The 12,263-nt window shown below is 44.1% G+C and overlaps 1 protein-coding gene and 2 long non-coding RNA genes across 4 annotated transcripts in view; 2 read left to right on the forward strand and 1 right to left on the reverse strand.

The window, feature by feature from the left end:
- The window catches only part of LOC137847051 (uncharacterized), a 750,318-nt gene that overhangs the window by 261,753 nt on the left and 476,302 nt on the right, over positions 1 to 12,263 (forward strand). The gene's annotated exons all lie outside the window — the stretch shown is intronic.
- The window catches only part of LOC137847055 (uncharacterized), a 310,848-nt gene that overhangs the window by 225,346 nt on the left and 73,239 nt on the right, over positions 1 to 12,263 (reverse strand). The gene's annotated exons all lie outside the window — the stretch shown is intronic.
- The window catches only part of LOC137847024 (homer protein homolog 1-like), a 242,478-nt gene that overhangs the window by 199,245 nt on the left and 30,970 nt on the right, over positions 1 to 12,263 (forward strand). For both annotated transcript variants that reach the window (XM_068665272.1, XM_068665273.1), the window contains one exon: positions 2,228 to 2,384. In XM_068665272.1, coding sequence (XP_068521373.1) covers positions 2,228 to 2,384 — 157 coding nt within the window. The remainder of the gene's footprint in view (positions 1 to 2,227; positions 2,385 to 12,263) is intronic.

Below are 12,263 nucleotides of genomic sequence, written 5' to 3' on the forward strand. Positions count from 1 at the left end.
AAAAAAATGAAGCCTGTGGGTTAAGATAAAGACAGTTTATTAGGACAGAAAAGAAAGGAAAATAGTAGGAATAATGATAATAACACTACTAATAATGACATGTTGTATTGGGTCTGGCTGGAATGTTAACTTTCCCAGCAGCAGCCCATACAGTGCCGTACTCTGTACTTGTAGCTGGAACAGCAGTGTTATCACACCAGTGTTGTGTCTGCTGCTGAGCAGCAGTGGCACAGTATTAGGCCTTTCTCTAACCCTCCTAGGGGGTGGGCAAAAGGTGAGGAGAGAAACATCACTAGGGCAGCTGGCCTAAACCAATCAAAGGGATATTCCATACCATGTGATGTCACACTCAGCAATAAAAGGTGGAAACAGGAAGAAGAGGGGAGGGGTGGGCTCTCGTTTGGAAGACGTCGGTCCTCCTCTCGAACACCGGCTGCGTGCGTTGAGGCCTTGCTTCAAGGACGTGGTCAATCATCGCTCATTTGTGGGAAGTAGAGAGTAATTTCTTTCCTCTGCACTTCCATATAGCCTTCATTTATTTTGTTTGTTTGTTTTCCTCCCTTCTTTTTATTTTCCTTTTTTCCCCTCCCTTTCCCCTTTCCCTTTTTATTTCCCCTTAGTTAAATTGTTAGTTCGGTAGTCTTTATTTTATTATTATAATTATTTTCCCTTTAATTAAATTATCCTTATCTCAACCCGTGAGTTGTTCTTTGCTTTACTTCTCCCCCTCCTCATCTAAAGGAGGGGGAGTGAGAGAGCGGTTGTGGGGTTTAGCTGCCCAGTACGGTAAAACCACCACACATGTACAAAACAAGTGATGCACAATGCAATTGCTCACCACCCAGTGACCGATGCCCAGCCTATCCCCGAGCAGCTGGTCCCCCTATCCTGGCCAGCCACCCCATATCAATTGTTCAGCATGACACCATATGGTATGGAATACCCCTATGGCCAGTTTGGGTCAACTGTCCTGGTTCTGTCCCCTCCCAGCTCCTGATGCATCCCCAGCCTCCTCACTGGCAGGGCAGCATGAGAAGCTGAAAAGTCCTTGGCTTAGTGTAAGCACTGCTCTGCAACAACTAAAACATCAGCATGTTATCAACATTATTCTCATCCTAAATCCCAAATGCAGCACTTGATCAGCTACTAGGGGGAAAATTAACTCTATCCTAGCCAAGACCAGTACACCATTACTCACACACTCTTATTTTTCAAGACCCAGAGTATTGTATCTGTTTTGTAGGGGCACTTCAGGGGCAAGGGGGAGACTCCTTCTCCTGCTCCAAGCAGTTTGAAAACAAGTTTCACAAACAGAAGTTTCAAACAGCTTCAAGCTGTTTGAAAAGTTCATCCAGCTGGGCACACTTGCATCCATGACATCCACCTTTGCCTTCAGAGCCTCCTAGGAGGACTCCCAGATTCTGTATTGCCCTGGAACTGAGGGTCTGGGCAGCAATTTCAGTCCTCGGGAGTTCTGTTTTGGTGTAGGCATCTGCCTGGGGAGGTTGTGGCCCCTCTGTTTGGGTTCGAACAGTTGTCGTTGTAAAGATCATTTTACATGCAATACATGTAACCTAAATCTCTGTTATGGAAGTATTTTTTAGTATACTATGGTCAGTTCACAGAACTGCAGACTGTTTTAGGCATTTAGGCATTGGAATGGGCTACCCAGGGAAGTGGTGGAGTCACCATCCCTGGAGGTCTTTAAAAGATGTTTAGATGTTGAACTTAGCGATATGTTTTAGTGGAGGACTTGTTAGTGTTAGGTCAGAGGTTGGACTCGATGATCTTGAGATCTCTTCCAACCTAGACAATTCTGTGATTCTGTGATTTTTAGATAGGAAAGGACCTCTGGAAGTCATCTGGTCCAACTCTCCTGTTCAAACAGGGATACCTACAGCAGGTTGCTCTGGACCATGTCCAGATGGCTTTTCAAGATCTCCAAGGAGGGAGACTCCACAACTCTGGGCAACCTGTTCAAGTGCTTAGTCACTTGCTCTGTAAAGATTAGAAGGAATTAAGTAAAAGGTTTTAGATAGGAAGAGTATGTGTAACAGAGATTCTAGTTCAGCTGTTTCATGATCAAAATTATGGCCATGGGCTCTAGCAGTTCTTGTGAGCCCTTTGAATTCTTAAAAAAAAAAAAAAAAAAAAAAAAGATTTGAAGAAAAAAAATAAAAGAGAAGACTGACTTTGAAGACTGACCATTCTTATTCTGTCTGTGCAGTTCGACAGTCAGCAAGCATTGGGAGGCAGAACTGGCCACGCTCAAAGGTAATAATGCTAAGCTCACAGCAGCCCTTCTGGAATCTACTGCTAATGTAAAACAATGGAAACAACAGCTCGCTGCATATCAGGAGGAAGCAGAACGTCTTCATAAGCGGGTAAGTCAAGGCAAACAGCCAGGATCCTTGAGATGGAAGCACTGGTGACTGTAATGGCTCATTTTTAAGTAAAACAAGTTTATTCTTGGGGCTTTAGGTAAATCTTTGGGAAATCTTTAGGAAATTAATGATTTTTTTAAAGCACAGAGGGTTTCTCAGTTAGGGAATTCTTTCTTTTGTAGCTGTTCCTTTTCTGCAGAGGGTTTTGTTGCAGGAAGTTATATGAGCTGAGAAACAGGACGTATTTGCCAGCTTTCACTCTTCATTTTATGCCAGCTGCATCACAGCTGTTTCAGGACCTTCTCCATAGCATTACACTTCAATTCCTCTTGCATTTAATCTCATACAAACTTTACATGAGATCTGTAATTTTAAAGAACCCTCTTGTAGTTTCCACGTGTACCAAAGACCAGCAGCTTCCTTTCAGCCTTGCACTCAAAGAAAACTGAACATAGAATGAAGCTCATCAGATGCAAATAAAGATCTGTTCCTGCATTCATACAGGAGGGGCGGGGTCCTATTCCCTTCACTCTGTATTCTGCAGAAGTAATTTGGCAAACCAGAAATGAGAGCACAATGGGGGCAGAAATGACAGCTCAAATGCTGCTGGATTTTGCACCTGGGAAGGGGCAACCCTGGTTATATGTACAGACTGGAGGACGAGAGGCTGAAGAACAGCCCTGCAGAGAGAGATATGGGGGTTTTAGTCAACAGCAAGCTGAACATGAGCCAGCAGTGTGCCTTGCCAGACAGGAGGGCCAACCATATCCTGGGGTGCATCAAGAATGGCATTGCTAGCCAGTCAAGGGAAGTGATTGTCCCACTCTACGCTGGTGCAGCCTCACCTCGACTACTGTGTGTAGTTTTGGGTGCCACAGTATAAGAAAGATATAAAACTGTTAGATATAAAACTGTCCCTGTCCAAAGGAGGGCAACAAAGATGGTAAAGGGTCTAAAGGGGAAGATATATAAGGAGCAGATGAAGTCACTTGGTTTGTTCAGCCTGGAGAAGAGGAGACTGAGGGGAGACCTCATTGTGGTATGCAACTTTCTCATGAGGGGGAGCAGAGAGGCAGGTGCTGATCTCTTCTTTGGTAACCAGTGATAGGACCCAAGGGAATTGCTTGAGGCTGCGACAGGGGAGGTTCAGTCTGGATATCAGAAACAGGTTCTTCACTGAGAAGGTGGTTGAGCCACCAGGGAAGGTGACCCAGGGAAGTGGTCACGGCACCTGACAGAGCCTGACAGAGTTTAGGAAGCATTTGGACAATGCTCTCAGACACTTGATCTGATTTTTTACTTTTTTTTTGTGCGTGGTTCTTTGGGAACCCAGGAATAGGACTTGATGATCCTTGTGGGTCCCTTCCAACTCGGATATTCTATGATTTGATGATTCTTTGTGTTCAAGGCCAGGTCAGATGGGGCCCTGGGGAACCTGATCTAGTGGGTGGAATCCTTGCACATGGCAGGGGGTTTGGAACTAGATGATCTTTAGGGTCCTTTCCAAACTAAAGCATTCTATAATTACATGATTCTATTATTCTCTGATATGCTGTATTCTCTAATACGAAATAAGGTATGGCAACTGCACTTAGCCAAACCCTGCAAATTTCGTACGGTCTTTTCATGCCTGTGCTGAACCTGTCCCACTGGAGGCTGTATGTAGTCACAGGAACAAGAATCATGTTGGTCTGAAGAGGAGAAATTCAGCAGGCTGCATCTAACCTGGAGGTCTGGAAGAATAGCAAGAATTCCCTTGACTTGAGAAACCTGGGGAAATGTCAGGTTGTTAGGGCTGTCCTATATCTAGACTGACTTGAAGACAAGGATCTTGAAGTTCCAGTACACCGCTGTAGCAATTGGCACCTGCTTTTCTTCGACCCTTAGCAACCCCACAACAGAAGGGTCCTCTGAGAGACCAGGCAAGGTAGACAACTCTTTAACGTCCTCTGTCTCTAAGGCAACTATGCCAAAAGCCCACCGGTACCCTTTTGGGTCCTTGAAATATCCTCTTCTAAGATAGTCTATGCCAAGGATGCACGGAGCATCCGGGCCAGTCACAAGAGGGTGCTTTTGCCACTCCTTCCCAGTTAGGCTAACTTCAGCCTCCAATACAGTTAACTGCTGGGATCCCCCCGTCACTCCACAAATACAGATGGGTTCTGGCCCTTTATAGCTTGATGGCATTACAATGATGTGATCAACATCACTCTAATGGATGTGATCAATAAAATAACAACTATGTCTCCACCAACTAGCAAAAAAGAATCACAAACCTTTTTAGGTGTCATGGATTTTTGGAGAATGCACATTCCAAATTACAGTCTGACTGTAAACCCACTCTACCAAGTAACCCGTAAGAAGAACAATTTCAAACTGGGCCCCGAGCAATGACAAGACTGAATAAATTAAACAGGAGATAGTTCATGCAGTAGCCCTTGGCCAGTCCAAACAGGACCAGATGTAAAGAATGTGCTCTACACTGCAGCCAGGGTCAATGGCCCCACCTGGAGCTTCTGGCAGAAAAAGCACGGGGAAACTCGAGGTCGACCCCTGGGGTTTTGGAGTCGGGGATACAGAGGATCTGAGGCCCGCTACACTCCACCTGAAAAGGAGATATTGGCAGCATATGAAGGAGTTCAATCTGCTTTGGAAGTGGTTGGTAGTGAAGCACAGCTCCTCCTGGCACCTCGACTGGGCTGGATGTTCAAGGGAAGGGTCCCCTCTACGCATCATGCAACTGATGGTACATGGAGCAAGTGGGTTGCACTGATTACTCAGAGGGCTCAAATTTGAAACCCCAGTCGCCCAGAAATCTTGGAAGTGCTTGTGGACTGGCCAGAAGGCAAATATTTTGAGATATCATCATGAGAAGAGGTGGTCCATGCTGAAGAAGCCCCACTTTACAACAAGCTACCAGAAAATTTAGAAGTGATATGCCCTGTTCACTGATGGGACCTGTTGGACTGTAGAAAAGCATCAGAGATGGAAGGCTGCTGTATGGAGTCCTACGCAACGAGTTGCAGAAGCTGCTGAGGGAGAAGGTGAATCGAGTCAGTTTGCAGAAGTGAAAGCCATTCAGCTGGCTTTAGACATTGCTGAATGAGAAAAATGGCCAGTTCTCTATCTCTACACCGATTCATGGATGGTAGCAAATGCCCTGTGGGGATGGTTACAGCAATGGAAGCAAAACAACTGGCAGCGCAGGGGCAAACCCATCTGGGCTGCTGCATTGTGGCAAGATATTGCTGCTCGGGTAGAGAACCTGGCTGTGAAAGTACGCCACGTAGATGCTCATGTGCCCAAGAATCGGGCTACTGAAGAACATCAAAACAACCAGCAGGTAGATCAGGCTGCTAAGATTGAAGTAGCTCAGGTGGACCTGGATTGGCAGCATAAAGGTGAATTATTTATAGCCCGATGGGCCCATGACACCTCAGGCCATCAAGGTAGAGATGCAACATACAGATGGGCTCGTGATCGAGGGGTGGACCTGACCACGGACGCTATAGCACAGGTTATTCATGACTGTGAAACATGTGCTGCAATCAAGCAAGCCAAACGGTCAAAGCCTCTTTGGTATGGAGGACGGTGGCTGAAATATAAATATGGAGAGGCCTGGCAGATTGATTACATCACACTCCCTCAAACTCGCAATGGCAAGCGCCACGTACTTACAATGGTGGAAGCAACCACCAGATGGCTGGAAACATATCCGGTGCCTCATGCCACCGCCCGGAACACCATCCTGGGCCTTGAAAAGCAAGTCCTATGGCGACATGGCACCCCAGAAAGAATAGAGTCAGACAATGGGACTCACTTCCGAAACAACCTTATAGACACTTGGGCCAAAGAACATGGTATTGAATGGGTGTATCACATCCCCTATCATGCACCAGCCTCCGGGAAAGTTGAACGATACAATGGCCTGTTAAAGACTACCTTGAAAGCAATGGGCGCTGGAACATTCAAAAACTGGGATACGCATTTGGCAAAGGCCACCTGGTTAGTCAATACTAAGGGATCTGCCAACCGAGCTGGACCTGCCCAATCAAACCTGTTACATACTGTAGATGGGGATAAAGTTCCTGTAGTGCATGTAAAAAATATGCTGGGTAAAACAGTCTGGGCTACTCCTGCCTCAGGAAAAGGCAAACCTATTCGTGGAATTGTTTTTGCTCAGGGACCTGGATACACTTGGTGGGTGATGCAAAAGAACGGAGAGGTCCGGTGTGTACCTCAAGGAGATTTAATACTGGGTGAGAATAGCCCATGAACTGAATTGTACCATGTTAATTAGTATATTATACTGTATGTTATCACTACCATGATTACTATAGGTGACTAATTAGAATGTATGGAAAAGAGTGTAACCTGAGCATGACATAAACGGTATGGAATAAGGGGTGGATAGATGTCCTGGTTTCAGTTAGAACAGAATTAATTTTCTTCCTAGTAGCTGGTGGAATGCTGTGTTTTGGCTTAGGATGAGAAGAGTGCTGATAAAACCCCAATGCTTTAATTGTTGCAGAGCAGTGCTTATACTAAGCCAAGGACATCTCAGCCTTTTGCTCTGTCCTGCCAATGGGCAGGCTGGGGGTGCAGTAAGAGCTGGGAGGGGACAGACCCAGGACAGCTGACCCAAACTAGCCAAAGGGGTATTCCATACCATCTGACGTCATGCTAAACAATATATAGGGGTGGCTAGCCGGGGGGAGGGGGCCGGACTGCTCGGGGTTAGGCTGGGCATCGGTCAGCGAGTGGTGAGCAATTGCATTGTGCATCACTTGTTTGTACATACTATTATTATTTTCGTATTATCACTATTGTATCATTATTATTATTATTGTTATTATTATTTTTGTTATTATTATTTTCCTGTCTTATTAAACTGTCTTTATCTCAACTCACAGGCTTCACTTTCCATTTCTCTCCCCCGTCCCAGAGAGGGAGGGGGGAGGGTGAGCGAACGGCTGCGTGGTGTTTAGCTGCCGGCCGGGTTAAACCACGACAGCCAGTCACAATACGGTGCTTTTCCCACTTATTCCCAGTCAGACTCACTTCAACCTCCAATACAGTCAACTGCTGAGATCCCCCTGTCACTCCACAAATACAGATGGGCTCTGGCCCTTTATAGCTCGATGGCATTACAGTACATTGTGCACCGGTGTCTACTAAAGCCTTATACTTCTGTGCGTCTGACGTGTCAGGCCATACAATTCACACAGTCCAATAAACTCGATTGTCCCTTTCCTCCCCCTGGCTGGAGGCAGGGCCCCCCTAATCCTGGTCAGAATCTTCTTCGTTTCTGTGTTTGAAGGACTGTCTGCTGGAAGTTGGAGCAGCAAACTTTTCAGAGAATCCCTTGCTCATGTGCCCAAGAATCGGGCTACTGAAGAACATCAAAACAACCAGCAGGTGGATCAGGCTGCTAAGATTGAAGTAGCTCAGGTGGACCTGGATTGGCAGCATAAAGGTGAATTATTTATAGCCCGATGGGCCCATGACACCTCAGGCCATCAAGGTAGAGATGCAACATACAGATGGGCTCGTGATCGAGGGGTGGACCTGACCATGGACACTATAGCACAGGTTATTCATGACTGTGAAGCATGTCTTTTGGTATGGAGAACAATGGCTGAAATATAAATACGGAGAGGCCTGGCAGATTGATTACATCACACTCCCTCAAACCTGCAATGGCAAGCACCATGTACTTACAATGGTGGAAGCAACCACCGGATGGCTGGAAACATATCCTGTGCCTCATGCCACCGCCCGGAACACTATCCTGGGCCTTGAAAAGCAAGTCCTATGGCAACAAGACACCCCAGAAAGAATAGAGTCAGACAATGGAACTCATTTCCGAAACAACCTTATAGACACTTGGGCCAAAGAACATGGTATTGAGTGGGTGTATCACATCCCCTATCATGCACCAGCCTCCAGGAAAATCAAGCGATACAATGGACTGCTAAAGACTACACTGAAGGCAATGGGTGCTGGGACATTCAAAAATTGGGATATGCATTTGGCAAAGGCCACCTGGTTAGTCAATACTAAGGGATCTGCCAACCGAGCTGGACCTGCCCAATCAAACCTGTTACGTACTGTAGAAGGGGATAAAGTTCCTGTAGTGCATGTAAGAAACATGCTGGGGAAGACAGTCTGGGCTACTCCTGCCTCAGGAAAAGGCAAACCCATTCGTGGGATTGCTTTTGCTCAAGGACCTGGATGCATTTGGTGGGTACTGCAAAAGAATAGGGAGGTCCGGTGTGTACCTCAAGGGGATTTAATACTGGGTGAGAATAGCCCATGAGTTGAATTGTATCATGTTAATTATTATACAATACTGTATGTCATCACTACCATGATTGCTATATATCAATGTCTTGTTAATTGTATCAGAGTAACAGCCACACAGGTAATGATGAAATAATTTTGATAGAATTGGACAAGCACAGAGATCTGATGGAACGCGAACGGGCTTCAGCGTGCTATGATCCAACATCGCACACCATCTTTTCCGCCCTGAAAGACAGTTGTAACAGGTGGAGCCTGAAGTCAGTCATGGACTAAACAAACTCAGTGGACATTTTATATACATATATGAAAAGTGGTGCTTAATTGGAATATTTTGGAATGTATGAACCTGAGCATGACTTAAATGGTATGGAATAAGGCAAGGATACTGTTCAGGTTTGGGGTAGAATAGAGTTAATTTTCCTCCTGGTAGCTGGTAGGGTGCTGTGTTTGGGATTTAGGATGAGAATAATGTTGATAACATGATGATGTTTTAATTGTTGCAGAGCAGTGCTTATGCTAAGCCAAGGACTTTTCAGCTTCTCATGCTGCCCTGCCAGTGAGGAGGCTGGGGGTGCATCAGGAGCTGGGAGGGGACAGAACCAGGACAGTTGACCCAAACTGGCCAAAGGGGGTATTCCATATCATATGAAATCATGCTGAACAACTAATATGGGGTGGCTAGGCAGGGCAGGGGACATCTCCTCAAGGACAGGCTGGGCAGTGGTCAGTGGGTGGTGAGCAATTGCATTGTGCATCACTTGCTTTCTGTACACATTATTAGTAGTAGTGATATTATCATTTTTATTATTATTTTCCTTTCTTTTCTGTCCTAATATACTATCTTTATCTCAAGCCATAAGCTTTCACTTTTTTTCCCCGTCCCACAGAGAGGGTGCAGGGGAGGATAAGTGAATGACTGTGTGGTGCTGAGCTGCTGTCCAGGTTAAACCACAACACAGCCACATGAGTTTATAGAGAAGAATGACAATTTCTTATGCGTTCTAACTGCGTGTGTAATAGCTGGCTCGATGGAATGCATCAAGTGTAATTAAACTGGTGCTTTTTTTAAAGTGCTTTTCATTTCAAGAAATTGACAGTTGACAAAAATCTGCTTTGCTTGAAAATTTTTCCAGTCATGCACAAGCTTGTCTTGTATGTTTGTATAGGGATTTTTATTTTACTTTCTCTTTTAATTTTCTCCTTTGTAAGGATGGAAGTTCTAAAGTGTGCTCTAGGTTTGTGAATGAATTATAGTAGTCATTGTTTATAAAATTATTTAAATTATAACCTTATAATTACTATAGTGCAGAAGTTCAGGTGGATTTGAACACCAGATACTTTACAGTGAAGAACTCATTACTAAAATACAGACATAATGAGGTAGCATTCTTTATAATAAAATGTACTAAGAACTTCTGTTTTAAAGCTAAGACAGTACAGTTCTGATACAACAAAGAAAACTATCACAAAACAACAGCAATTGAATTATTGGCCTGCCTCTTGTGGGGTAATCCAACCAGACAAAATGACCAAGGCTTTGCTGTAGAAGATCTCTTTTTCTTGATGGTTTTTTTTCTCACTCTTACTCCTATCCTATTTAAAATCTGTTATTAGCAAAGGCAATTAATGAATATAGGAAAAAAATTTTGCATGACTCTTTGCATGCACCTGATACTAGAGTTAACAAAAGTAGTAACTAAATCTTTGTAGTTACATTCATTAATAGCTAATTATTTTTCATAACCTTTGCCAAGCAAATTCCCTGCAATTATTTTGTATTTCTGAGGGAACACAAAATCTTATTACATGAGATCGTCTACACTGTGCTCTTATGATCACCTTTCACATTCTTGTATTAAATCTTTCTGTAATCTGTTACCTCATGGCTTGCTGAAATCTAACACAAAATATAGGAATAGTCTGTGTCTATGGCTCTCTGGGCATGTTGTGGTTTAACTTGACAGGCAGCTAAGCACCACACACAAATTCGCTCCACCACTCCCCTCCCAGTGGGATGGGGGAGAGAACTGGAAAAGAAAAGAAGGTAAAAGCCCATGGGTTGAGATAAAGACAGCTAATAGGACAGAAAAGGAAGGGAAATAAAAATAATTATAATGATAGATTGTACAAAGCAAGTGATGCACAATGCAATTGCTCACCACCCACTGACCACTGCCCAGCCTGTCCCTGAGGAGCAGTCCTCCCCACACTGGCCAGCCTAACCACCCCATGTTAATTGTTCAGCATGATTTCATATGGTATGGAATACTCCCTTTGGCCAGTTTGGGTCAGCTGTCCTGGTTCTGTCCCCTCCCAGCTCCTGATGCACCCCCAGCTTCCTCACTGGCAGGGCAGCATGAGAAGCTGAAAAGTCCTTGGCTTAGTGTAAGCACTACTCTGCAACAACTAAAATTTCAATGTATTATCAGCAGTATTCTCATCCTAAATCCCAAACACAGCACCTTACCAGCTACCAGGAGGAAAATTAACTCTTTCCTAGCCCAAACCAAGGCAGCATTACTATAGGATAGCTCATCAAATGTACAATGCTTCATTGAAAAATAGCTGTAGTCCAACATTTACCTGTTTCAATAGCCTTGCTAAGAGTATTCACTGAGACAGTCTCAGAAAGTTGACAATATTTGTAGTCTAATGTTTGCCTGTTTCAGAGCCCTGACAAGGACTTCCACTGGGACAGTTTCACAAAGTTGAATGTATTTAGTAAGGTGATAGATTCAGAATTGCCGTTGATAAGTATATTTACTGCAATAGCACTAATATATGATAATAGTGCTAGCAAAAGGCTATCCTGGGTATTCCTCACCAACAGCTGAAGGTGCAGAGCTTACCAAGAAGGCATCCCTCTCTTGGTAACTTTTTTCCTAACAGTATCTTCTTTTAACTTTTTTTTTATTTTTTTTTTTTAACACTGACTCCTAAAAGTATTTTATGCCCTAACCTTATCTATTCCCTCCCTGGGGTGACGTTTCGTGTGATTTGGGTGAGGTGTTGAATACTACAGTCATAAATGTTTAGCATGTACTTCTTTAGGGTCATTATCATATTCAGGGCTGTGAACTTTAACAATAATTTTACACATAATTAAGCAAAAGGTTTCACTTGGGAACCGTGGCCCTCAGGATTCTGCTGCCAAAACAGGGCCATCCTGCCAACACAGGACTCGCTCCCTCTCATACCAAGCATACTCTCATACCAAGCTTGCAGACCTCCATCCACAAAGTTTGTATGAGATAAACAAGAACAAGCTACTCAATTCCCCTTTGCCCAAGACTGGTGCTTATCACTGACACTAAAAAGTCTGACTCTTCTCCACATTATCCACCCCATGACAACAGTCACTCAATTCGAGATCCAAATCATGTTCATATAAAGTCGATCCTGGGAGTATCCCTTTTGTTTGATTTTTTTTTCCTCTCCACTTGGATGCACCTCTATTTCAGTCCATCCAGACACCATGAGCACTTGACAAATCAACACCCAGGTTAGCATAGATCTGATACAAGCAAATAATATACAAAACATAATAATTACAATGCTTACTGTCAATGTAAA

The sequence above is a fragment of the Anas acuta genome, chromosome W (genome assembly GCF_963932015.1).
Source record: "Anas acuta chromosome W, bAnaAcu1.1, whole genome shotgun sequence".
Classification (NCBI taxonomy): domain Eukaryota; kingdom Metazoa; phylum Chordata; class Aves; order Anseriformes; family Anatidae; genus Anas; species Anas acuta.